A 24303-nucleotide genomic window follows, 5' to 3' on the forward strand; every position below is an offset into this window, starting at 1 on the left:
ACAGCTACCCCTCTGATACTTGGCTCCTCAAGTAGCACTCTCAAAAGAGAGAAATAGGGGTCAGAGGATCTAAGAGGAAGAAGCTACAGGGAGGAAGAGATTGGAAGAGAAAAAATGGTTACTCACCCTTTTTGTAACTGTTGTTCTTCGAGATGTGTGGCTCATATCTATTGCAGTTAGGTGCGTGCACATGCCGTGTGCACAGATGTCGGAAACTTTTCCCTAGCAGCTACCCGTCAGGCCAGCTGTGGAGCCCCTTGGAGTGGTGCCGATATGGCACTCTATATATGACCCTGCCAGCCTGACACCCCTTCAGTTCCTTCTTGCCAGCAACTCCGACAGAGGGGAAGGTGTGGGGGAATGGAATAGATATGAGCAACACATCTCAAAGAACAACAGTTACAAAAAGGGTGAGTAACCATTTTTTCTTCTTCAAGTGCTTGCTCATATCAGTTCCAGTTAGGTGACTCCCAAGCCTTACCTCGGAGGTGGGGTCGGAGTCAAGGTATCGCAGACTGATGTATCGCTCTGCCGAAGGCCGCATCGTCTTGTGATTGGTGGACGATGGCATAGTGCGACATGAAGGTGTGCACTGAAGCCCATGTGGCAACCCTGCAGATTTCTTGGATGGGTACATGTGCCAGGAAGGCTGTTGATGAGGCCTGAGCCCTCGTGGAGTGAGCCGTAATAACAGGCAGAGGGACCTTCGCCAAGTCATAACAAGCGCAAATACATGACGCCGTGATCCAGGAGGATATCCACTGGGAAAAGACCGGCAAACCTTTCATCCGCTCCGCTAGAGCGATGAACAACTGGATTGTTTTGTGGAATGGCTTTGTTCGGTCTATGTAGAAAGCGAGCACCCTTCTAACGTCCAGCAAATGCAGGCTGGCGTACAGTTTTGGATAAAAAACCGGCAGGAAAATATCCTGGCTGACATGAAAGCGAGACACAACTTTGGCAGAAAGGCTGGATGAGGCCTAAGCTGCACCTTGTCCTTATGAAAAATGGTATATGGGGGCTCGCATGTGAGGTCCCGTAGCTCAGAAACACGTTGTGCTGAGGTGATGGCCACTAAAAAGACAACCTTCCAGGAGAGGTAGAGGAGCGAGTAGGAAGCTAATGGCTCAGAGGGAGGGCCCAAGAGACGAGAAAGGACTAAATTAAGGTCCCAGGCCGGGACAGGGGACTTCATTGCGGGATGGATCTTTTCCAGTCCTTTTAGAAAACATCTCACGATGGGTTGTGTGAACACCGAGCACCCAGAAACACCCGCGTGAAAAGCCGAGATAGCCGCGAGGTGGACTTTAAGAGAACCGAATGCCAGGCACTGGTCTTTCAAGTGCACCAGATAGTCCAGGATGCATGGGATTGAAGCCTGGAGTGAGAATACCTGCCATTGAGCACACCAGATAGAAAAACGTTTCTATTTTGCTTTGTAAGTGGTCCTGGTAGAAGGCTTGTGGCTTTCCTGGAGCACCTGTTTCACCGGGTCCGAACAGGCGAGCTGTGCCTGGTTTAACCATGGATCCTCCAGGCCATGAGGTGGAGTGACTGAAGGTCCGGAGGAGACAACCGTGATTCTGGGAGATGAGGTCGGGAGGGAGAGGTAGACACACTGGAGGCCGGACTGACAGGTCCAAGAGGGTGGGGTATCAGCACTAACGAGGCCAAGCTGGGGCCACCAGTATGACATCCACTTTGTCCCTGCAGACCTTGAGAAGCACTTTGTGGATGAGTGGGAATGGTGGGAAAGCGTAGAACAGTTGACCAGACCATGGAATCAGGAAGGCATCTGCAATTGAGTCCAGGCTGTGACCCTGGAAGGAGCAAAAGGTTGGGCACTTCCTGTTGTCCCATGTGGCGAACAGATCGATTCGGGGAAACAGCCAACTACAGAATATGGAGTGGATAATGTCCAGATGAATCTACCATTCGTATATAAGGAACCGTCTGCTCAGGCTGTCCACCAGTACATTCTGAACACCCGGCAGGTGTGAAGCTTGGAGAAGGATGGAGTGGGCTAAACAGAATTCCCACAGTAGGAGGGCTTCCCAATAGAGAGGAGATGATCGGGCTCTGCCTTGCTTGTTTATACAAAACATGGCCGTGGTATTGTCCATCAGCACTGCTACACAATGGCCCTGCAAGTGGGACAGGAACGCCTGGCACACGAGGCGGATTGCCCTGAGCTCTTTGATGTTGATATGCAGAGCCAGGTCCTCTACTTGCCATCGGTCCTGAGTTGTCAGGTCCCCGAGATGTGCTCCCTAACCCAGCGCAGACCCATCCGTTACCAGGGTCAGAGTGGGCTGGGGAGAGTGGAACGGAACCCCGGCACCCACCATGTGGGGCTCTAGCCACCAACATAGGGAATCGAGGGTATGCCCCGGAATGGTCAGCAGCATGTCCAGACTGTCGCGGCTTGGGTGGTACACAGATGTGAGCCATGCCTGCAGAGGCCTGAGCCACAACCTGGCATGCTGCACCATGTAAGTGCGGGATGCCATGTGGCCCAACAGCTTGAGACACTGCCTTACCGTGGTGGTGGGAAAGCTGTGAAGGCCTCTGATTATTTGAGTGAAGGCTAGGTGTCAGGCCTCTGGGAGGAAAGCTCTCGCTCGGTTCGCATCCAGGACCCAATAAACTCTATTGATCGGGTTGGGGTGAGAACAGATTTTCTGACATTGAGAATGATGCCCAAGTGCTCGAACGTGTCTCTGACCATTTTCACCTGTGATTCTACGTGCTGGTGAGATCGGCCTCGTATGAGCCAGTCGTCCAGGTACGGGTAGACACGCACGTGATGGCGGCGAAGAAAAGTTGCTATGATCACCATGCATTTAGTGAAGACACGAGGAGCCATGCACAGGCCGAATGGGAGGGCCATGAACTGATAATGCATCTTGTTCACCATGAAACAGAGAAACCGTCTGTGAGCTGGAGTGATCAAAATGTGAAAATATGCGTCCTTCATATCGAGGGCGGTGTATCAGTCTCCCGGATCCAGGGAAGGGATGATCGTGCTCAAGTAGACCGTGCAGAACTTCAAGCTGATGATGTACTTGTTGAGTTCCCTGAGGTCTAGGATGGGCTGTAGGCCCCCTTTTGCCATGGGGATGAGGAAATAGCATGAGTAGAAACCTTTGCCTCTGAGCTCTTGGGGCACCTCCTCCACAACTCCTAGAGCGAGGCGGGACTGGACCTCCTGGATGAGGAGTTGCTCTTGAGAGAGGCCCCTGAAGAGGGATGGGCAACGGGAATGGGAGGGTGGGAAGGAGCAGAAGTGGATAGAATAGCCCGCCTCTACCGTGTGGAGAACCCACCGGTCCAATGTAATAAGGGACCATGCACGGTAGAAGTGGGATAGACAGTTCAGAAAGGGAGGGAAGCTGGCCGGGTTGTGGACTGTTAAATTGTCCTCGTGCACATCTTCAAAAGGGGCACTTAGGGCCCAGAGGGGGCTTGGACAGTCCCTGTCACTGCCCAGGAGGAGGGCACGACAGCCTACGCCGAGTGTATCTATTCCTCCTGTGGGAGAAGTCCTGCCTGGGTCTAGCGGGGAAAGACCGCTGTTGGGTGGGCTGGGGTTTGAATGGCTTTCTTTGTGTCGCCGGGGTATGCATGCCGAGAGACTTAATGGTGTTAGGTGGGTCTTTCAGGGCTATGCAGGCTGGAGTTGGTTTGTTTAGCGAAGAGGCCCTGATCATCGAACGGGAGGTTCTGGATCATTTGCTGAACTTCCAGTGGGAGACCCAAGGACTGAAGCCAGGTGTTGTACCGCATGGTGATACCGGACACCAGTGTACGCACTGCCACATCCGCGGCATCCAGAGAACCCTGGAGAGAAGTCCAGGCCACTAGTCTGCCTTCCTTGGCAATGACTCCCAGCTCCATCCGTGACTCAGATGGAAGAAGCTTTTTGAACTTCTGAACTGAGACCACGAGTTGTAACTGTATCTGCTAAGGATAGCGAGATGTTTAGCGCTCCTCAGGGAGAGGCCACCTGTAGAATAAACCTTTCTCCCAAAGAGATCCAGGTGTTTTGTATCTCTTGGTTTGGGAGTGGACCCCTGCTGGCCCTACCTCTCTTTCTCGTTCACCACCTCCACCACCAGGGAGAATGGGGGGAAGAGGGGAATGGGTGAAGAGATAACTGGCAGAGCTACCCTAGAGGGCTCTTCCAGTGTCAGAATGTCCACTATAGGGTCCTCTTCCTCAATGACGTCCTCCACCATAACCAATTCCTTTGCTGTACACTGCCTTTAAACTGAGATACGTACATGAACCTGGAGGTTCATGTTCAGAGCCACCTGTCGGAGAAGTTCCTGCTGGGCCCTGTAGTCCATGGGTGGTGGGCTGGATGTGGATGCACCCGCCACCGCCTTGAAAGGGGATGACGAAGAGGACGTGACCAGCAAGGCCAGATCTGTGACAGCCTCCTGATCTGCTGGGTCCGGTTCCTCTTGAGCACCAGGTGTAGCCACCACCGGGGGAGGGGCTGGGTCCTGAGTTTGTGCGAGGTCCGGAGGAGGGCAACTGAGGGTTGCCTCAGGGAGACAGGACCCCAAACGTGATGGCGGAGGGATGCCGGGAGGGGTGCCCTGGGCCTGGTCGTATGCCCAGGGGTCCAGAACTGCCACTGGGGCTGCCAATGGGACTCTGGAGCTGAGGTTTTCCGGACCCTATTGGGGTACTTCCAATGTTCCCAATGCCCTGACCAACCTGAGGGAGGGTGACTGGGAGCAGGATGGCCAAGGAGGGGCAGTGCGTGATTGTGCCAGGGAGGCCTCCGCATCCTCTGATGGGCAGAAAGGGTGCCTCAAAGAATGATGGGATCCGGACGGTGACCGGGAGTGCTGTTGTGGAGAACGGTACCAGGAGATCAACCGGCATCGAGAAGTTGGGCTTCGTCTCAATGAGGAGCAGTGCCGAGAATGTGATCGTGATCGGTGCCACGCCGGGGATCGGTGCCACAATGGGGATTGGTGCTGCATCGGGGAGGGGTGCCATGAGGTCTCAGAGCAGGACCTAGACCTCGAGCGGGACCACGACCTATCAGCCGACGACCACCTCGAGCGGGAACAGCTCCGAGGGTCAGAGCTGCAAGACCAGTGCTGCGAGTCAGACCGGTGCCGTGAGTCAGACCAGTGTGGAGCGTAGGTGCGGTGCCGGGACTCAGAGTGGCGCAGAGATGCTGGTCTGGGAGCAGACGGCCTGAACCTTGCTGGTTTGCCTCTTGATGGTACCGGGCCACAAGGTAGTGGAGGCCGCGAGACTGGGGAATTGGCGCTGTCATTTCAATGAACCCCCTTGCGGCCTGAAAAGTGTCCGGTGTGGAGGGTAGCATGACCTCCTCCACCTGCAGCCGTGGGGAGTCCAGGAGCGCGGGGCTTCCCAGGGAGACGGGGGCCCGGGGAGGTTAAGCCTAACCAGAGGGTCTGTCAGCCATAGGCTCCTGGTCTGCACCATGCCCTGCCAGGGGTGCGGCATCTGCATAGCATCAAGCCGTTGTGGAGGCTTATCCATAGTCTGCTTCTTGAGGGCAGCCAGTGAGTGGGAGCAATGTTGGGGGAACGCTTCTGTGCCCTGTCGGCCCCTAGGAGGATGTGACGAGTCCTTTTTTGGTGCCACGGACGGCACCGCTGGAGGAGCACTCCTCACTGAGGCTTGAGGCCGGGTCTTGTGGCGGACGGAGACTCCATGAGGAGTTGTTTCAGACGAACGTCTCTCTCCTTTCTAGTGTGAGGCTTTAAGGCCTTGCAGATCTTGCACTTATCTGACTGATGGGCCTCTCCCGGACACAGAAGACAGGAGTTGTGGGGGTCGCCTGGGGACATAGACTTACTGCAGGAGCTACAGGGTTTGAAGCCCTGGGTCGGCATGCCCTGGACGGCATGCCCTGGGACGGCATGCCCATGGGGCACTCATTGAAGGGGAAGTTCCTCCACCTGCTAAAGACTATACTTAACAACTAAAGAGAACAATTAGTAACTATATTCAAGATAAATTGAAGAGCTAGGGATTAGTGGAGCACTTGTGAACAAGGGACCACTGTTCCAACAACCGTCACTGGCGGTAAGAAGGAACTGAAGGGGGGTTGGGCCAGCAGGGTCATATATAGAGCGCCATATCGGCGCCACTCCAGGGGGCTCCACAGCCGGCCCGATGGGTAGTTGCTAGGGAAAAGTTTCTGACATCCGTTCACGTGGCACGCACTCACTTAATATGATATGAGCAAGCACTTGAAGAAGAATTTAAAGCTCCTCCAATGTCCATGTGATTATTTTTGTAACACAGAACAAAGGTGCGTAACAGCATCAAAACACCATTATGCAGAAAGAGGTGGGCCATGGTAAGTGTGGAGTTGAAATGGCAACACAGTTACTAAGCAACGTCTGTTGCCCTTAACTATGAGCACCCCCTAGTGGATAATTCCTCAGTCATAGTTGTCTGAAGATTCATTGCAACAAGAGGAGTTGAAAAGAATTAAACGCAGATGGAATTGGTGAGGGTGGGAGCCTTGGGGTGAGGATTTTGAGCAAAGCATGGAGTTCAGTCTCAAACGGTTTATTTCAGATGACCGATAACAGCAAGGAAGGACAAAAGGACAGTCTCCATGAGTGAACACAGGGCGTGTCTCCTCTCTCTCTGATAGTCTGCAATGAACTGAACACAAGCAGGCCATATCTCTCTAGACAGCAGAGCTCTTTCAGATTTAAATGTGCATCACCAAATGCATTGCAAATGATAAAAAGACCACTTCAAATTCAGACAAAACCAGTGCGTGTGGTTCCTAACAGTATTTAAAACTCATAAGAGTCATGTACGTATCTCAGTTTAAAGGCAGTGTACAGCAAAGGAATTGGTTATGGTGGTCCAAGTGTGTTGTGGTATGAAATAGAGCAAAGGAAAATGAGATTGGTAGAATATTCTTCTAAGGAAAGTGGTGGCAGCTCTCTTCCTGGGTCATTTAAAACAGGACAGAGCACTGGATGTTGGGAACAATTCTGTGTTAGCAATGACTGGGTTTGATTATTTAAAGAGCTCTTTTCCATCTCAAACTGCTATGATTCATCAAAGTCATAGACAAATTCAGATACCATGTTGCTGTGCATAGTGGTGTTCGAAACTGAACAGCTGTAATAATGTGGGGTTATTACCTGAAAAGTGATCAAAAATTGCCCCCCCATACTTGGTACTGCAAACATCTGATCCCTAGCCATGTCTGTTTCAAATCACATCTTGAATTGACATAGAGCAGGATTTTATACCTAACAAAACAGAGCCATGAAAGCCATGGAAGATAGTATTCTTCCTCCATCATCAGGAACAGGGCCACTGCTACGCTCATTTAAAATTCTCTAGCACTGGTTTAGCAATTTATAGATTTTAAGGCCAGAAGGGACCACGCTAACCTCTTGTATAACACGGGCAAAGAATTTCACCCACTGAGTCCTGCCTCAAGCCCAATAACTTGTGGATGAACTAGACCTCCCTTTCAGAAAGCTGTGATCATGTACAAAGTGGAGAAAAACAGGGTTATTTCCCACCAGGATTTTCCAACAATAAGTAGGATCTGTAGGGCTGGTAGTTGGAGTAAATAAAATTAAGAGCCAAAGACACTGATAAGAAACACAGACCAGCACGATGTCATTGCTAAGGCATCCTTCTAAACCAGAGATCCCCTTCAGCAGATCTGTGACACTGAGCAGAATCCAACCCAGGGAGACATAGTCCATATTCTCCTAGACCCTCATGCTCCCAAAGCACTGATCACTGATTTCAGTCTGAGGAGGCAGCCTGAGAAGGAGAGAGATTGAAATAATGAAAAACAGCTACATATTGTGAAAGTGCATTCTGAAAAGCAACAGCCGGCTGTGAGGGGAAACAAGGGTCTTTGATGCAGCTACGCTCCTTCACCTTCTGCCGCACAATGAATCACAGCAGAGTTCCTTATGCGCTCCCTTAACTATCTCCTCACTCCTCCCTGCAGCTGCTCCCTGGGCAAAGCGAGTCGTACAAAGAGATTATCTCAAATGCGGCTTCAGGCCACAAAACTCATCCTGAAAGGCTTGAGACCAACAGTATCAGACAGACAGATGGTTCGGGGTTAAGAGAGGGACCTCCGGGATCATTGGGTCTGAGTCTCTGTTATTTATTATTATAGTTAGTGTCTAGAGACCCCAACCAAGACGGGAGCCCATTGTGCTGGGTGCGGTACACACACGGAGTAAATCCACTTTCACTAACCCCACTCGCACACTCTCTCTGAATGTCTCCAGTCATGGGGACCTGATTCCTGACCACAGTGATTTATTTCATTGTCAGATCCTCCTGACCCCTCTTGTTAAGAAACATTTCTAATATGGGATATAAAGTGTCCCGGTTTTGTCTTTTTAGGTGACTAATTTCCTTAGATCTCCACTCTGTAAACAGCTAGTGAAATATCTCCCCAATCTAAGCAGCTTTGTTCCAGTTTACAGCCCTCCCAATAATACTTTTGCATGTGTTGCGTTCTCCAGTTCTCACTTGACCTGTCTTTGTGTTCTCTCCAAACCTTCTCATGGTCCTTCTGTGGTCTTTAACAGATCAGCTTCCCCAGCCCTCTTCACCGGTCTCCTCCCAGTCTGTCCCACTCCTCCTTCCCGCGGAGCCAGGCCCATGCTCCGAAGGGGCCCTGGCCTGCCCCTCTTGCACTGTGCCCCAAGACCCCACTCCTCCCTGCCCACCACTTGCTCCTCTCGGCCTGCCGGCCAGCTGGCCAAGGGATCTTCTACATCCCCTGGCCCCACCCCCTGCTCCTTTCTGCCCCATGGCAGGACCCCAAGTGCACCTCTGGCTCCAGGCCTGTGGGGCCCTGCCTGTCTCCCCGGAGCTGAGGTGCCTGGGACCGGTGCTGAAGCCTGGCCAGTCTCAGCCGGGAGGTAGAGGGGGGAGAACAGCCCCCTTCAAGCCACAGGAGCCAGTGTGTCACTTGTCAGACTCTTATAACTTCCCCATGGGTCAATGGGTTTGGAGCACATAGGTCCTTTGTGACTTTGGCTCACCCATGTACAATAAAGGTTACAAACGGAGATGTTCAGCAGAGATTTCTTGGCCCCTCCCACTGGTGGAAAATGATCAGATGTTGAGCTCCCTTTGTGTTTTCCACATGACTGACCACAAAAGTATTTTTAACCAACCCCATCGCCAGCTCTGCTGCACTCACTCATTCCCTCCAGAGAGAGGGAAACCACTGAGGCTTCCATTCCCCAGCCAAACAGCCTGGGACTACACGTCTGACCACTCGGCTTTGGCGTTAACAATGCTGGTTTGCTGATCCGAAATCCGCCCATAGTGAGGAGAACCAGAGAACATGAAAGGGTTTGGGCTATTTCTCACGTGTCTACTTTGCATCTTCAAGAAGGGTGAGTTCTGACTGCTATCCCTGCCTCTGTTATCACTGTCGGTCTTCTTGCTCAGCTGAGATGCCAATGGACCTGATCGATGCAATTCATTCGATAGGAACTGCAGATCCAGAATGCTGCTTTATAGTGCCCTGAAATTCCAGGTGGCAATAATTACTAAAAATGGCTAATAACTTATGGAAAAGACCAACGTTCTGACTCTTTGCGGCCATGAGAGAGACCAGGACTCTGCTGACCATCTAGGGGGCTTAATCCCAGTATCACAGCCAAATTCCAACTCAGGAGTTTATATTTACCTAAATTCCCCCTGCATTTTCAGCCGATTACAGCATTTTTCTCTGCCTGCCCCGCTGTTGTGTAGCGTTCCTGGGAGCTATTGTACAATGAACATAGTTTCCTCTAGAGTTGACTGCCTTTCAGTGGCAGACAAAACTAATGCGTGTGCACGCGTACCCACCACCCGCACGTACACGGCACTGCAATGCAATGCTTACACCTGGGATTCAGAAATCAGCTCATCAAATTTAGGATTCCTATGGACGGAGGACATTATGGCTCAGATTTAGCAAAGCTTTAAAGCACATGCTTAAGCACATGCTTAAAGTTAAGCCTTTCTTTAAGTGTCTTCTTTTCTGGACCGAGGCCCATCTGAGTATAAGATTGTTATCAGTGTGCAAGGAGATCTCTTTTGCCTGATCTTTTCAGGATCCAAGATGAATATGAACCAAGCTCATCATCATAGGTATTGATCTGTAACCTCAAAATTAAGGGGTTGATCTGTAACCATTGACAACACAGCAGCCACTAAAATATAAAACCCTGTGGGCCAGAGAGGGGCAATCTACAGGAAACCTAATAAAATAAATAATAATTTGCATCTATACTTGCCCTTACCTTGGCTTTTGCCCCTCAGAAAGCATTCATTGGCTGGTGCTAGTTGTACAGTCCCAGCGATAGCTGCCGGGTACCGTGGAAGAACATCACGTGTGTAAATAAAACAACCTGTAGTCTCTACCTAACCTAGCTAGGCAGTTACGCTGTGTTCACTAATCCACAAATCCCAGGGAACTCAAGTGGAGCTGAGAGTGCTCTGCCCTTTGGATACCATTCAGTTTTTCCATCTACCCCAGTTTCCGATACTCAGGGAAAAGTTACATCTGCAGTGAGCTGTCAGGGAAGATCTATAGCAGAGATGGGAAAGCGATGGCCCTTCAGACATATTAATCTTGCCCTTGAGCTCCAGCCGGGGAGCAGGGTCGGGGGCTTGCCCCGTTCTGTGCATGCCGGGGCTCTGCTCGGCTCCCAGAAGGAGCGGCATGTCCCCACTCTGCCTCCTACACGTAGGAGCAGCCAGGGAACTCCACACGCTGCCCCCACAGCTCCCATTGGCCAGCAACAACAGCCAATGGGAGCTGCAGGGGCAGCACCTGTGGATGGGGCAGCACGCAGCTGCCTGGCCGTGCCGCCACATAGGAGCCAGGACGGGGGACATGCCGCTGCTTCCGGGAGCTGCTTGAGGTAAGCACTGCCCGGAGCCTGCACCCCTGACCCCCCACCCACACCCCAATCCCCTGACCCTGCCCTGATCCCTCTCCTGCCCTCCAAACCCCTTGATCCCAGCCTGGTGCACCGTCCTGCACCCCCAACCCCTCATCCCCACCCCAGAACGCACACCCGCAGCCAAAGCCCAAAGCCCCTCCCGCACCCAACCCCTAATTTTGTGAGCATTCATGGCCTGCCATACAATTTCCATACTCAGATGTGGCCCTCAGGCCAAAAAGTTTGCCCACCCCTGATCTATAAGATACTGAGCCACATGTTCCTGGAAGCATTACCTGGTGCTGCAGCTGTTATTGCTTCCACCAATATGAAGAACCGACAGCAGCCTTCCCAGAAGCTCTGCTTGTGGCAGCTCAGTTATTAGCTGCCCATCAAGGTAACAACTTCAGATTCTGACACTTTTATGTGTATTCCACTCAGGTGAAAGCTGGTTTTGTGAAGAGGTTTCAAGAGAAGGATTATCAGACAGCAAAGATCAAATCTGGCCCTGGCACGGAGGAATTGCAGTTCCCAGTAACTGCAACTAGATTTGTATCAGGGCTGGATTTGGTCCAGAGAGAGGGGTTTTTTTTCGTTTGTTTCCTGCAACACTTCTGTGTGGGGAACTCACGGTGTAGTTCTGGGGAAAGGGACGGTTTACAGAAGTTACAGGAAGCTGTAGGGTAACATTCCACTGCTGTTGTGCCAGTGCTCTGCCTCTACCACTGACTGCTTTCCTCTAACCCTCAAAGACTGTCTCTCTCCTCCAAGACACTTGGGGGAAAGTGCTGGGAACTGGCATGCACACTCCAGCCTTGCCATGTTCGTTAGATCAGTATTGCCAGCATCTCTTAAGTCTGCCTTTAGAGCCCATCACTGTGTGGTGACTCACAAATAACACGTCCCCGTGTCGACAAGAAGGTGGACTTCTGGAAATGTCAGAAGCCACAACCTCCCTATGGAGAATGCTACCATTCTAACTGAGTGTGCAATGAAGAAGGCAGCATATTAATGAGTGCGCTCCTGTTGGAGCTGCTCAACCCATTGGGTGAAAGGGCTTGATCACCCTCAAAAGACAAAGGCATAACATAACCTCCAGATCTGTGAGATGGCTCCTAGCACAAGAAAGAGAGGATATAAAATGCACGGACCCAATGAAGTATCTATAAGCTCACTAAGGATGGATCAGGTAGGACTCAGGGTAAGGAGAGGATCTCTTGATTTATGGGGGAAGAAGTCATTCTTCAGGTTTGGGACATCAGTCTTTATGGTCTATTCAGGTTTCTGAAGCCAGTTCCTTTGGTTCCAGGTTTGCAATCCAATGGCTGGTCCATTCAGGTTCCATCAGATGCTACTGGTGAGATTGGAAAGGGGGTTGTTCTGGCCTGTACTTTCACACACCCCCACAAAACATATGACCGGACTCTCACAACCATTTGGAGGATCAAGGAACCTTACGATGGGATGGTGGTGTTCAAATGTGTTACTCACAGCTCGAGCGACCTCTGTAAAACTGCAATTAGCTACAAGAACAAGTACAAACTGATTGGGAACCCCAGGCACAATAACCTCTCCATCAAGATCGATAACCTGACCTGGAGTGACAGCAACAGATACTTCTGCCGGGTGGAGTTTTCTGGGGATCTTCATGACAAGTACGAAAGCAGGACTGGGATAAGACTCCATTTGATAGGTAAGAGAACATCAGCTCTAAAGGTGCTACCGACAGAGGCTAGAGAGCTGGAAGAATGTGGAAGCTGGAGGGACCACTCCATGCTAGTTGCCACTGAACTTCACACTGAGACCTTGTCTACCCTACGGGGGTAAGTTGACCAAAGTTATGCAACTCCAGTGACATGAATAACGTAGCTGGAGTCGACATAGCTTAGGTCAACTTATTGCGGTATCTACACCGCGCTGGGTCAACGGAAGACATTCTCCTGTCTATTTACCTTACTCTTCTTGTACCGGGGTTGACCAGACAGTGATCTGCTGTCGATTTAGCGGGTCTTCATTAGACCCGTAAAATCGACCCCCAGTGCATCAATCGCCGGAGTGTCAATCCAGCAGTAGTGTAGACATAGCCACAGCGTTGAACCAATCTAGTCATTCCTGAGGAGCCCTACAACATCAGTACAGGACATTTTCCTGAACATCTAAGTCCTCAGATACTATACTGACATGTACAATTTAAGAACCAGAAGAGAATCTAGGGGGAACTGTGGCAGAGAAAAGGCCTGGCTTCTGGCCACCAGGAGTAAGAACCAGATTGGGACACCTGGATAATGCCAGTCTTGAACTTCCCCGCTTTCCCCTCCACAGTGTGAGATTTGCTCCACCTCCCCATGCTGGGGCCCATCCCCTGCCTCATACTGGGAAACACGGTGGGAGGATAGCGGTGGCTCAGGGCAGTCCAAGCAGATAACAGAGGACACTTTGTAAAGCCCAGAAGCTGCTCTGTGCAGAAGATGTACCAGGTGGGGAGACAAGATGGGGCTCACCATCCACTGGGATAACCCTCTTTGTTGGGATTTGTAAGAGCACCAAGTGGGAGCTAGATTGGAGTGAGAACAGTCTTTCAAGAAATTGCAGGGGGGAAGAGTGCAGAAGGAGGCAGAGCTGATGACAGGGGAGCAGAGAGCCAGGAGCTGGGTATATTTACCTCCTGATACCCAGATCAGGATTCTAAGGCTGGACAAACTCGTCCTTGGGGCAATAAAGGTTAAGTATGAAATGCGACATGATGAGAGCTAACGCTGATTGGCTGATCAATGATCCTGAGAGCTGGCAATTGCAAATTAACACCTTCATGGCGGTCAGACAGCTGTACAGAGCCATTCACTCTGACACCACTGCTAATGTCCTGTCAGGCTGTCCTGGGGTGTCTACCATGATGTGTGAGAAAGTTATTTCACCCTTTAAAAAGAGGAGCAGGCCACAGTGAGGGCTAATTTGCTTCCCTGAAATATTAAATCCACAACTCAGCAAGACGGATGAAAAGGAGCCTGCACTGGGCCTCGTTTCTAAGGGGTGTAGCCCTTCCCCAGTTCGAGCCCCGAGACTGCAACGAGCACCAAGCAGTAAGACCCTGCACTTGTGCAGAGGTCTGTTATTTATACTTGTATTACAGTAGCGCCTAGAGCAGGGGTGGGCAAAATGTTTGGCCTGAGGGCCACATCTGGGAATAGAAATACGTGAATAAGGTAGCTGCAGTCGACATAGCTTAGGTCAATTTTCTGCAGTGTCTACACCGCGCTGGGTCGACAGGAGACATTTTCCCGTTGACTTACCATACTCTTCTCGTTCCAGGTGGAGTACCAGGGTCAACCAGAGAGTGATCTACTGTCGATTTAGTGGGTCTTCATTAGGCCCGTTAAATTGAGCCCGAGTGCATCGATCACCGGAGCATCAATCCAGTGATAGTGTAGACATAGTCACAGCAATGAACCAATCTAGTCATTCCTGGGGAGCTCTACAACATCAGTACAAGACATTTTCCTGAGCATCAGATACTATGCCAATGTGTACAATATAAGAGCCAGAATAGAATAGAATAGAATCTAGGGGGAACTGTGGCAGGGAAAAGGGCTGGTTCCTGGCCACCAGGACTAAGAACCAGATTGGGTTTGGGGTGCAGGAGGGGGTGAAGGCTCTGGTTGGGGATGCGGGCTTTGGGGTGGGGCTCGGGTTGTTTGGGGTGTAGGAGGGTGCTTCAGGCTGGGATCGAGGGGTTTAGAGGGCGGTAGAAGGATCAACAGGTTGGGATGCGGGAAGGGGTTCAGGCTCCGGCTGGGGGTGCGGACTCTGGGGTGGGAATGAGGGGTTTGGCGTGCAGGAGGGTGCTCTTGGTGGGGATCAAGGGGTTTGGAGGGCAGGAGGGGGATCAGGGCTGGGGCATGGGGCGAGGCTCAGGGGTGCAGGCTCCAGGTGCCAGTTACCTTAAGCAGCTCCCGGAATCAGCAGCATGTCCCTTCTCTGGCTCCTATGTGGAGGCACGGCCAGGCAGCTCTGCGCGCTGCCCCATCTGCAGGCACCACCCCTGCAGCTCCCATTGGCTGCAGTTCCCGGCCAATGGGAGCTGAATGGGAGGTGCTTTGGGCGGGGGAGCAGCATGCAGAGTGGAGGCCCCTGGCAGTCCCTATGTGTAGGAGCCAGAGAGGGGACCATGCCGCTGCTTCCGGGAGCCATGTGGAGCAGCCCCCGACCCTGCTCCCCAGCTCCCCGGATTAAAATGGCTAGCGGGCCATAGTTTGCCCACCCCTGACCTAGAGCCCCAACTGAGCTTGGGGACTCATCATACCAGGCTCTGAGCAAACAAATAGTAGGAGAGAGTCCCCACCATGATGCGTCTGCAATCTAAACAGACAACAGGAAAGACGGGAAGCGGAGACCCAGACAGGTGAAGCGATTTGCCCAAGGTCACATGGCAGCTCAGTGTCAGTAGCAGAACCCAGGTCTTCTGAGTCCCAGGGCCATGCCCTATCCACTAAACCATGCTGCAGCCATTGAAATCAATAGGGCTTTCATGGATGCAGGGTCCAAATGTACAGAGCTCGCTGCAGTATCAGGGCCGCAGTTCTGTTAGCTCAGTGGTTTTCAAGGTTTTTAGGCTGCGTATCCCTTTTCAAAATCTACCGTGTACCCCATCTGAGATAGGGTCATAATATACCTAGGCTCAGCTTGCCAAGCCTAACTAAACAAAGTGCATTGTCCGCCATTACAGGGTTTTTCTCAAGTACCCCTTGACAAGATCTTGCATACCCCTAGAGGTACGCATACTCCCGTCTGAAAACCACCATTGGCTGATAATCCAGCTGAATAACACCCCTGTCTAGTTTCTTCACTTCCCTTGCGGGGTGCAGCACTACAGGTATGCATTAGCAGCAGTATGCACCCCCAAAGACTGTCCAGGGTTCAGCAATGGATAAGTGATCCCTGCCTGTGGCACGCAGTCTGCAAAGCGTCTGAGGCTATTTTTAAAAAATAGCAGTAATACCTTGGAAAGAACGTATTTGTCTGCCCCTGGGTGACATTTTACATCCGAGGAAGGCACTTCACACCCATTAATTCATTCACACAGCTCCTCCACATACGGGATACACTGAATTTGCAGTCCAGTCACTGCAGGCATAAGAATCAGGCCATGAAACTGACCGGGCCCCCTCAGGGTTCCAAATGCACTAATTATTGAGGAGCAATCTAGCTTTCATGTGCATAAAAACAAGTTGCGAAACTTATCAAATGCCAGAAAATTTACAAGTGTCTAAATCTGAGACTCCCCTTTGAGCTTAAGGCCCAGGCCAAATGGCCCTCCTGGGCCCCCCTCCGACTGGCCTTGAAACTGACTAGTCTATTTTCACTGCTCAGGCCGCAGGAAACACTAACAATAAATAAACCAAACCACATAGAGAGCGAAGGGGAAATTAGATTGACGACATTCTTTCTATTTTTAATCACCCCAATAGCAACAGTCATAATAAAACAGGGAAGGGACTCGGATCCCCTGACTCCAAGGCTTGTGCCCTAGTTGCTCGAACCTGGTGCTTCTCTCTGAAGCCCAGGGGTGATGAGGAAATCAAGAGACAGGAAATGTTGAAGGAAAAGGAGCGATGATCCCGAAGTTACAAAATCCCAGCAGTCTAGGAATCAGTTCAGGCCAACAAGGGCACTAAATGCTTTGAGCCCCAAACCAGCGAGGGATTTGAATCTTCATTTGATTTTATCCCTTCTTGTGACCCGCGCAGCTGCTCCCAGGATTGTTAACATCACCATCGGCTCCAACCAGGACCGTACCTTCAGAGCGCAGTGTACCGCCGAAGGGGAGCCGCTGCCCTCTCTGACATGGACCGGCCCTCTCTTCAGCAATGCCACATCGGTCACAAGCTTGAACCACCAGATAACCAAAGAGTTGCACTATCTGACTCACGATGGAAAATACACGTGCACGGCCGTTAACAGCCACGGGCGTGCGGAGGGAGCCGTGTATTTCTATAAATTCAAAGCAGCAAGCGGCTCCTTGATTCTGATCCTGATGTATGTAACGCTAGGAATAAAAGTGCTGCTGCTGCTGGGGATATTAGGAATCGCTGTTTTTTGGAGGGCAGGTATGTACCGTTATTTATTTGCTTTCATACCATTCACTGTGTTCAATCAGACTGTTAACTCGTGGGGTGACTCAGCGGAAAGAAAAAGATGCAATCAGCCAGGATTTTCCTCCTCAGAGGATGTTTATAACTGAAAATCCAAGCAAAGTAACATAAACAAAGAAGGAGAAACGCAAAACTCCCCAGTTGCTAGTTACGGGGTTGCTGGACTGGGCCCTTGTATTTTTTTAAAAGACACAGTAAACAGGCGTTTCCATATGTCTAACACTATGGGTCTAGGAAGCAAGATGAATGGCTGGGAGGTGCCATTTTAAAACAGGCTAATTATTAATGCTTTGTGCCTAGACACCGGCACAGCTTGCCTTCACAGAATGGTTTAATCCTCACAGTATCATCATCCTCGTTTCCCAGATGGCAAAACCGAAGCAGAGCGGTTAAGGGACTTGCTCAAGGCCACAGAGAGTGCAGCTACCCAGCCCACGGCAGTGCGTTTCAGAGCCCAGCTCGACAGACTTGGGCTCATGGTACAGCACTAAAAATAGCTGTGCAGGTGTTGCAGCTCAGGCGCTGAAGCCCAGGCATGGGATGGGCTTCAAAGCCCAGACTCCAGCCCAAGTGGCAATGGCCACACAGCTATTCCTAGCGCCGTAGATCAAGCCCGGTTCTGAGACTTGCTGCATAAATGTACCAGGGAGGCAGAATCACTGTCTGTCTGGGTACTCCCATGGCCCTTGTCACCGTATTAGCTGAGTGCTTCACAGTCATTCATGGATTTTCATCCTCACAATGCCCCAGTGAGGCTGGAGTAGGGACGTGTTATCCCCATTTTACAGGTGGGGAATTGAGACACAGGGTCACTCAAAAAGTCTGTGGCTGTGCCAGGAAAGTCTCCCAAGTCCCAGGCCAGTTCAGCATCCTTATTATCAGGGTCACCCGGGGGAGGGCAAGTGGGGCAATTTGCCCCGGGCCCCACAAGGGCCCCGCGAGCCCTGCCCGAGAATCCCTTCCCTGGCTAGAGGCGCCTCTTTAATTGTTACGCACCCGGCAGCAGTCCAAGTCGTCGGCGGCACTTCAGCAGCGGGTCCTTCAGTGCTGCCGAAGACCCGGAGCGAGTGAAGGACCCGCCGCCGCCGCAGACTCGGCACGCCGCCCGGTGAGTACAACTGCCGCAGCAGGTGGCGCCTTTTTTTATGTCCGCTCCCCCGCTTTGCTCCAGGCCCCCTGAATCCTCTGGGCGGCCCTGCTTCTTACGCTGCGTCAAAGCCAGGACTAATCTGAGGAGCCCACCGCTCCCAGTCAGAGCTCAGAGTAGATCATGCTGCACTCTGACTCTTGTGGCTATGATGACACTTTCTTGTGCTGAAGATGTACGGGAGCCACTAACCACCTTGAAAGATAAAAAGGAAATTACAACAAAGCAAATCACATCTAGGAAGGAGCAGCGAGATGCTTTGCTCTCTGCATTTAGACGTCATTCCCACTATATTGAAAGACTAACCAGAACCTAAGGAATTTTTTCCCATTCCTTGTGGTTCAGAAACCCACCATCAATGCTGGAATCTCAGATCTTCCCAAATGAAATTGGCAGGAAACTAATTTGCGTCTTTATTCTCACCTCACAGGTCATGTCACAGCCCCGTCCAGACTGTCCAGGTAAGAACATAATGTCTTCTGTCACGTTAACCCGCTTGGACTTCCTTTTTAAGCAGGGAACTGCCACTGATCCTTGACTTGGTAACAACCTTAGAATCTAAGGGCTGGTCTACACACAGTTTTTGTTCCAATGAAGCTATATTGCTTTAGAAATAGACTTGAATCAAGGCAGCCTTCTACTGTGGACTGTTACACCAGTATAAAGGTGCTTGTATCAATTAGAGAAGGAGAGGAATTATTTAAGCTTAGTACCAATGTGGACACAAGAACAAATGAATATAAACTGGACACGAGGAAGTTTGGACTTGTAATTAGATGAAGGTTTCTAACCATTAGAGGAGTGAAGTTCTGGAACAGCCTTCCAAGGGGAGTAGTGGGGGCAAAAGACATATTTGGCTTTAAGACTAAGCTTGATAAGTTTATGGAGGGGATGGTATGATGGGATAGCCTAATTTTGGCAATTCATTTGGCAATTGACATTTGATTATCAGCAAGTAAGTATGCCCAGTGGTCTGTGAGGGGATGTTAGATGGGATGGGATCTGAGTTACTACAGGGAATTCTTTCCTGGGTGCTGGCAGGTGAGTCTTGCCCACATGCTCAGGGTTTAGCTGATCGCCATATTTGGGGTCGGGAAGGAATTTTCCTCCAGGGCAGATTGGCAGAGGCCCTGGAGGTTTTTCACCTTCCTCTGCAGCATGGGGCACGGGTCACTTGCTGGAGGATTCTCTGCAGCTTGAGGTCTTCAAACCACGATTTGAGGACTTCAATAACTCAGACATAGGCTAAGGGTTTGCTACAGGAGTGGATGGGTGAGATTGTGTGGCCTGCATTGTGCAGGAGGTCAGACTAGATGATCATAGTGGTCCCTTCTGACCTTAAAGTCTGTGAGTCTATAATGTACCAAAATAAGCTATACTGATTTAAGCACCTTTATATCAGTATCATGGTCTGCACACTAGAGGGGTGAATCATTTTTATTGCCTGCGACCTGTCCGTGACTTTTACTAAAAACAGCCATGATGAAATCTTAACCTTACTGATTGTCAGTTGGCTCCAGGTAGGTAATGCAATTTTTAAGGCGAATTTGGACACTCCCAAAACACTTGTTCCAGGCTGAGGCTTGAAAGTAAACCACAGACATCTGTAGCCTGGAGGAAACTTTGGGGGGTAAACTAGTCTTTAGAAATGTGGTAGCTGACTTCCATTGAACTCAGGTGTACAGCTAGCCTGACAACATGGTAAATATTATGGAAAACACCTCGCTGTGCCAGAAACAGCTTCCAACCCTGCCAGGAGTGACTCATCCCTTGACCTTGTTAAGGTTGATGAACTGGATCCTATGCATTTGACTGTATCTGTGGGCTTGGTCTACACCAGGGGCGGGGAAACAGTTTGGCCTGAGGGCCACATCGGGTTTCATAAATTGTATGGAGGGCCGGTTAGGGGAGGGGGCCGTGATCCGGCCCCCACCTCCTATCTGCCCCTCCCCACCCAGGACTCCTGCCCCATCCAACTTCCCCTGTTCCCTGACAGCCCCTCGGGGACCCCTGCCCCATCCACACACCCCCGCTCCCTGGCCCCTGACCGCCCCCAGATCCCTGACCCCCATCCAACCCCTCCTCTCATTCCTGCTGGCCCCCCAGGACCCCTGCCCCATCCAACCACCCCTTCTCCCTGTCCCCTGACTGTCCCCTGCCACCCCATCCACCCTCCCCCTCCTTCCTGACTGCCCCCCCATGACCCCTTACCCCCAATCAACCCCCTGTTTCCCCCCAACCCCTATCTACACCCCCACCTCCTGACCACCACCCCAAACTCTCCTACCCTCTAGCCAAGCCCCCCTGTTCCATGCCCCCTTACCGCGCTGCCTGGAGCACCGGTGGCTAGTGGTGCTACAGCCACATCACCCAGCTGGAGCCAGGCCACACCACCGTCACCGTCACCATGCAGCACAGAGCACCGGGTCAGGCCAGGCTCTGCAGCTGCGCTGCCCCAGGAGCTCACAGCCCCACCGCCCAGAGCATTGCACCGGCGGCGGAGCGAGCTGAGGCTGTGGGGGAGGGGTCATGGCTAGCCTTCCAGACCAGGAGCTCGGGGGCCGGGCAGGATGGTCCCGCAGGCTGGATGTGGCCCGTGGGCCATAGTTTGCCCCCCTCTGGTCTACCCTATGAAGTTTTGCTGACATAGCTATGCCAGTTAGGAGCCTGGGGAAAAAAATCACACACCCCATCTGCCTTCTCAGCCCACATTGTTATGTCAACAGAACCCTGGCACAGGTGTAACTGTGCCAAAAGAAGAGAGCTTTTGTCGACATTGCTAATGTTGTTCGGGAAGGTGGTGTAGTTATGCCGCAGAACAACTTTTGCTGGCATACTCCGCATCTCCACTAGGGGGCTTGGCTGACATAGCTCTACTGCCAAAAGCTCTGTGGGGTGGAAATGCCCTGTGTCACTTTATCAAGTATTGGGGGGTAGCCGTGTTAGTCTGTATCCACAAAAACAATGAGGACTCCGGTGGCACCTTAAGGCTAACAGATTTATTTGGGTATAAGCTTTCGTGGGTAAAAAAACCCAAAAAATGGGATTTTTACCCACAAAAGCTTATGCCTAAATAAATCTGTTCGTCTTTAAGGTGCCACCGGAGTCTTAATTGTTTTTGTCTCACTTTAGATGACAGCTTAAAAACCCAGGTCCTGGATGCTCCACATGAATATTAAAGATCCCATGACAGCTCTCATGGGTGGAGAGGTTTGTCCCTGTGGTCTGAGGCTCCGAAGCAGCTGCCTGGCAGTAGTGTTGTATGTATATAGTTTGTGAAATGCTTTTGGATCCTTGAGAATGAAAAACACCATGTACAAACATATGAAACTTAAAAAAAAAAGAGAGAGAGAGATGGTAGGACCAATTTCAAATAAAATGGGTTATCATCAGGTTGATTCTGATGCCCTGGAACTGTGATCTGAAATCAGCTGAGTTCTCAAAGATCGCATCATTTCTGAAGCCCTGCATAGGGAAGCCAGCATTTATATTTACCGCCAACGGACACACTAGCCTTTACCATTCTCAACTCTTTTGTTGGCAGGCAGCAGGCGCAAGACTCTACATATGAAAATCTTGACCGCAGAAACAACTGTGTCAGTCAGAGTTTGCCGACAGAATGACCTGCAGCAACTTGGCCTTTGGAATCTGGACCACATCATTTTCACGTTTACACATGTTGATCTACTATTCATTACACGTAGAACAAAACAGGTTATGTTTGTGTGTCTTTTCTCCAACAAGGTGCATATGTACTACTGGGCTCTGATGCATGGAATGTCAGACTGGTCATGCGTGAGCAGGTTGGCCCCTACTGGCTGCAACCTACCAAAAATGTAAGCTGTGGGGAACGAAAAAGGAGCAGTAGGTAAAGAGAGTGAGAAAAGGGAAGGAATATCCAGGGCCAAGGAGAAGACGAGCGACTTTAGATGTCAGTTCCAACCAACCTGCATATTTTCAGCCTGTACCGCTCAGCAATCAGGCCACGGTTAAAAGTCAAATGTCCTCCTGCACATTCCAAAAAAGTCGTCATCCTGCATTTTCCAAAAATTATTTTAAAACCATTTTAAAACCACTAGAACTTAGCAAAACATATGCAGCTTATTAAAGACAACAAAAGGACTGAGGTTGCATTTCAAACTTCAGCCTTTCTTCAGATGTGAAGAAAAAGGTTGTTGAATTTTTTTTAAGTGGTAGGGAAATGTATTTTTTTATATCTTATATATATTTACTCTTTCATCTTAAAAACTGCTGAAAAAAGTTATTCCATCTTTTTAAAAAAAAAAAACCCACCATCTTGGCCTCCCTCTCCCAAAAAATACTTCCCTTCTGGCAGAGACTAACCATGTTAGCCCAAGAGGGAACCGTATTCAGAAAGCTGTGGGAGTGGAAAACAGGAAATTGGAATGAGAACTCGATTGCAGCCTTAATTCTAGCAGTTGCTGTTAGTGGATATTGTATATAAACACACACGTATATGTACATTATATGAAGTTTCCTTATGATAAGAGGCTCCACAGACTACATCGCAGTAAAACTTGTGTTCGCTATATCAGGGCCGCCCAGAGGGGGGGCAAGTGGGGTAATTTGCCCCAGGCCCCGCAGGGGCCCCCACGAGAGTTTTTCAGGGCCCCTGGAGCGGGGTCCTTCACTTGCTCCGGGGGGCCCAGAAAACTCTCGCAGGGCCCGGGCCCCCAGAGCATCTTCTGCTCCGGGTCTTTGCCGGCGGGGGGTCCTCCCCAATTACCGCCGAAGCGGGACCCGCCGCCGAAGTGCAGCCGGGTCTTCAGCGGTAATTCGGCGGCAGGGGGTCCTTCCGCGGGTCTCCGGGGCACTTTGGCGGCGGGTCCCGGAGCAGAAGGACGCCCCCCCCCCTCCCCCGCCGAAGACCCCAGGCTCCTCTGGGCGGCCCTGAGCTATATTATCAACCCGTCTCTCTCTCTCTCTCTCTCTCACACACACACACACACACACACACTAGATTATAGCTGGTTAAAATTTTTCTGTCCAGCTGTTTTTACAATCGAAAATGGCTATTTGACTAAACAGAAATTTCTGCAAAAAGCTGTTTTGGTTTTTATAAAAAATGTTCCAGTTTTTGTGGGGAAAAAAACCCAATCACCTGGAAAAAGAATTGTTTCCAGTTTTCAGCCACTGAAAACCAACATTTTTCAATGTTGTCAAAAAAAATTCATTTTTCTATGAAAACCCCAAAAATATTCTAATTTTTTTTCCAAAAAGAAAAATTGCCAGCCAACTCTCAGATGTAGCTGCGTTATGCAGAAAGGTTCCTTCAGCATACTCACCCCACACTTTATATTGTGCTCTATGGTGGTCACTATTAAAGAGTCGTCATTCGCCAACCATTACCACTGACGCACCTGTTTCTTGTTACTACATTTTGATATTCTGATAGCATATCAAGGCCTTGAATGAGGCTGAGGATGCCAGCATGATGGCTGCTGTGCTAACCTGCATAAAGAGCGTCCCTGTTGTGGATGGCTTAGAGTGTACACTTGCAATCCTGACGTGCTATTGCACTGCATGTAGATGCACCCAATCCAGCTTTAATCTAGTTAGCTCAGCCGAATGGGCATCACCATGGCTAGCTGCATGAGTGATTACCCGGGGCCAGGTGGGCTCGCACAGCCAGCCTGCAGAGTCACGCCCCTGGTGCCCAAGGTAGCTCTGCTCAAGCTGCAATCACAGCCGGGGATTCCAGTAAGGACACACTCGTAAAGGCACAAACAGACGACAGGTTGAGGCTAGGGAATAACAAACGAGTTCACCAGACAGGCACTGCGGTGGAACCCCAAAAGCGGAAAAAAAGAGGCCGTCAAATAATACCCCCTGGCGACAGACCTTCAGGCTGATAGCACAAAAATGGCCATACCAGAACCAGCTAGAGCGGATGGCCCAGGATAGAGGGACTCTGGAGATTGGTTTGGTGCCCCCCATACCCGGGGGGGGGCATGAGGCATGAGTAATCACCATGGTGATGACAGGCAGTTTTGTTGCTGTTGGCTTTTGCTGCTTTTAATTGAGAGTAGAGGGGAGG

At 50.8% G+C, this 24303-nt stretch overlaps 1 protein-coding gene across 1 annotated transcript; it reads left to right on the plus strand.

The window, feature by feature from the left end:
- The first annotated feature begins 9358 nt into the window (after positions 1-9358).
- On the plus strand, positions 9359-22037 carry SIGLEC15 (sialic acid binding Ig like lectin 15). The gene is made up of 5 exons (XM_039545450.1): positions 9359-9410; positions 12259-12642; positions 16694-17053; positions 18676-18706; positions 21790-22037. The coding sequence occupies exons 1-5, from the start codon at positions 9359-9361 to the stop codon at positions 21866-21868; spliced, it is 906 nt and encodes a 301-aa protein (XP_039401384.1). The 3' UTR covers positions 21869-22037.
- Positions 22038-24303: the final 2266 nt, after the last annotated feature.

Source organism: Mauremys reevesii, linkage group 6 (genome assembly GCF_016161935.1).
Source record: "Mauremys reevesii isolate NIE-2019 linkage group 6, ASM1616193v1, whole genome shotgun sequence".
NCBI lineage: Eukaryota > Metazoa > Chordata > Testudines > Geoemydidae > Mauremys > Mauremys reevesii.

What these genes read in the sequence shown, in the direction of transcription:
- SIGLEC15 (XM_039545450.1), top strand. Translation starts at nt 9,359, where the DNA reads ATGAAAGGGTTTGGGCTATTTCTCACGTGTCTACTTTGCATCTTCAAG. An exon ending in GATAAGACTCCATTTGATAG is followed by an intron (nt 12,643 to 16,693) that starts GTAAGAGAACAT and finishes TGACCCGCGCAG; the next exon opens with CTGCTCCCAGGATTGTTAAC. An exon ending in CGCTGTTTTTTGGAGGGCAG is followed by an intron (nt 17,054 to 18,675) that starts GTATGTACCGTT and finishes CTCACCTCACAG; the next exon opens with GTCATGTCACAGCCCCGTCC.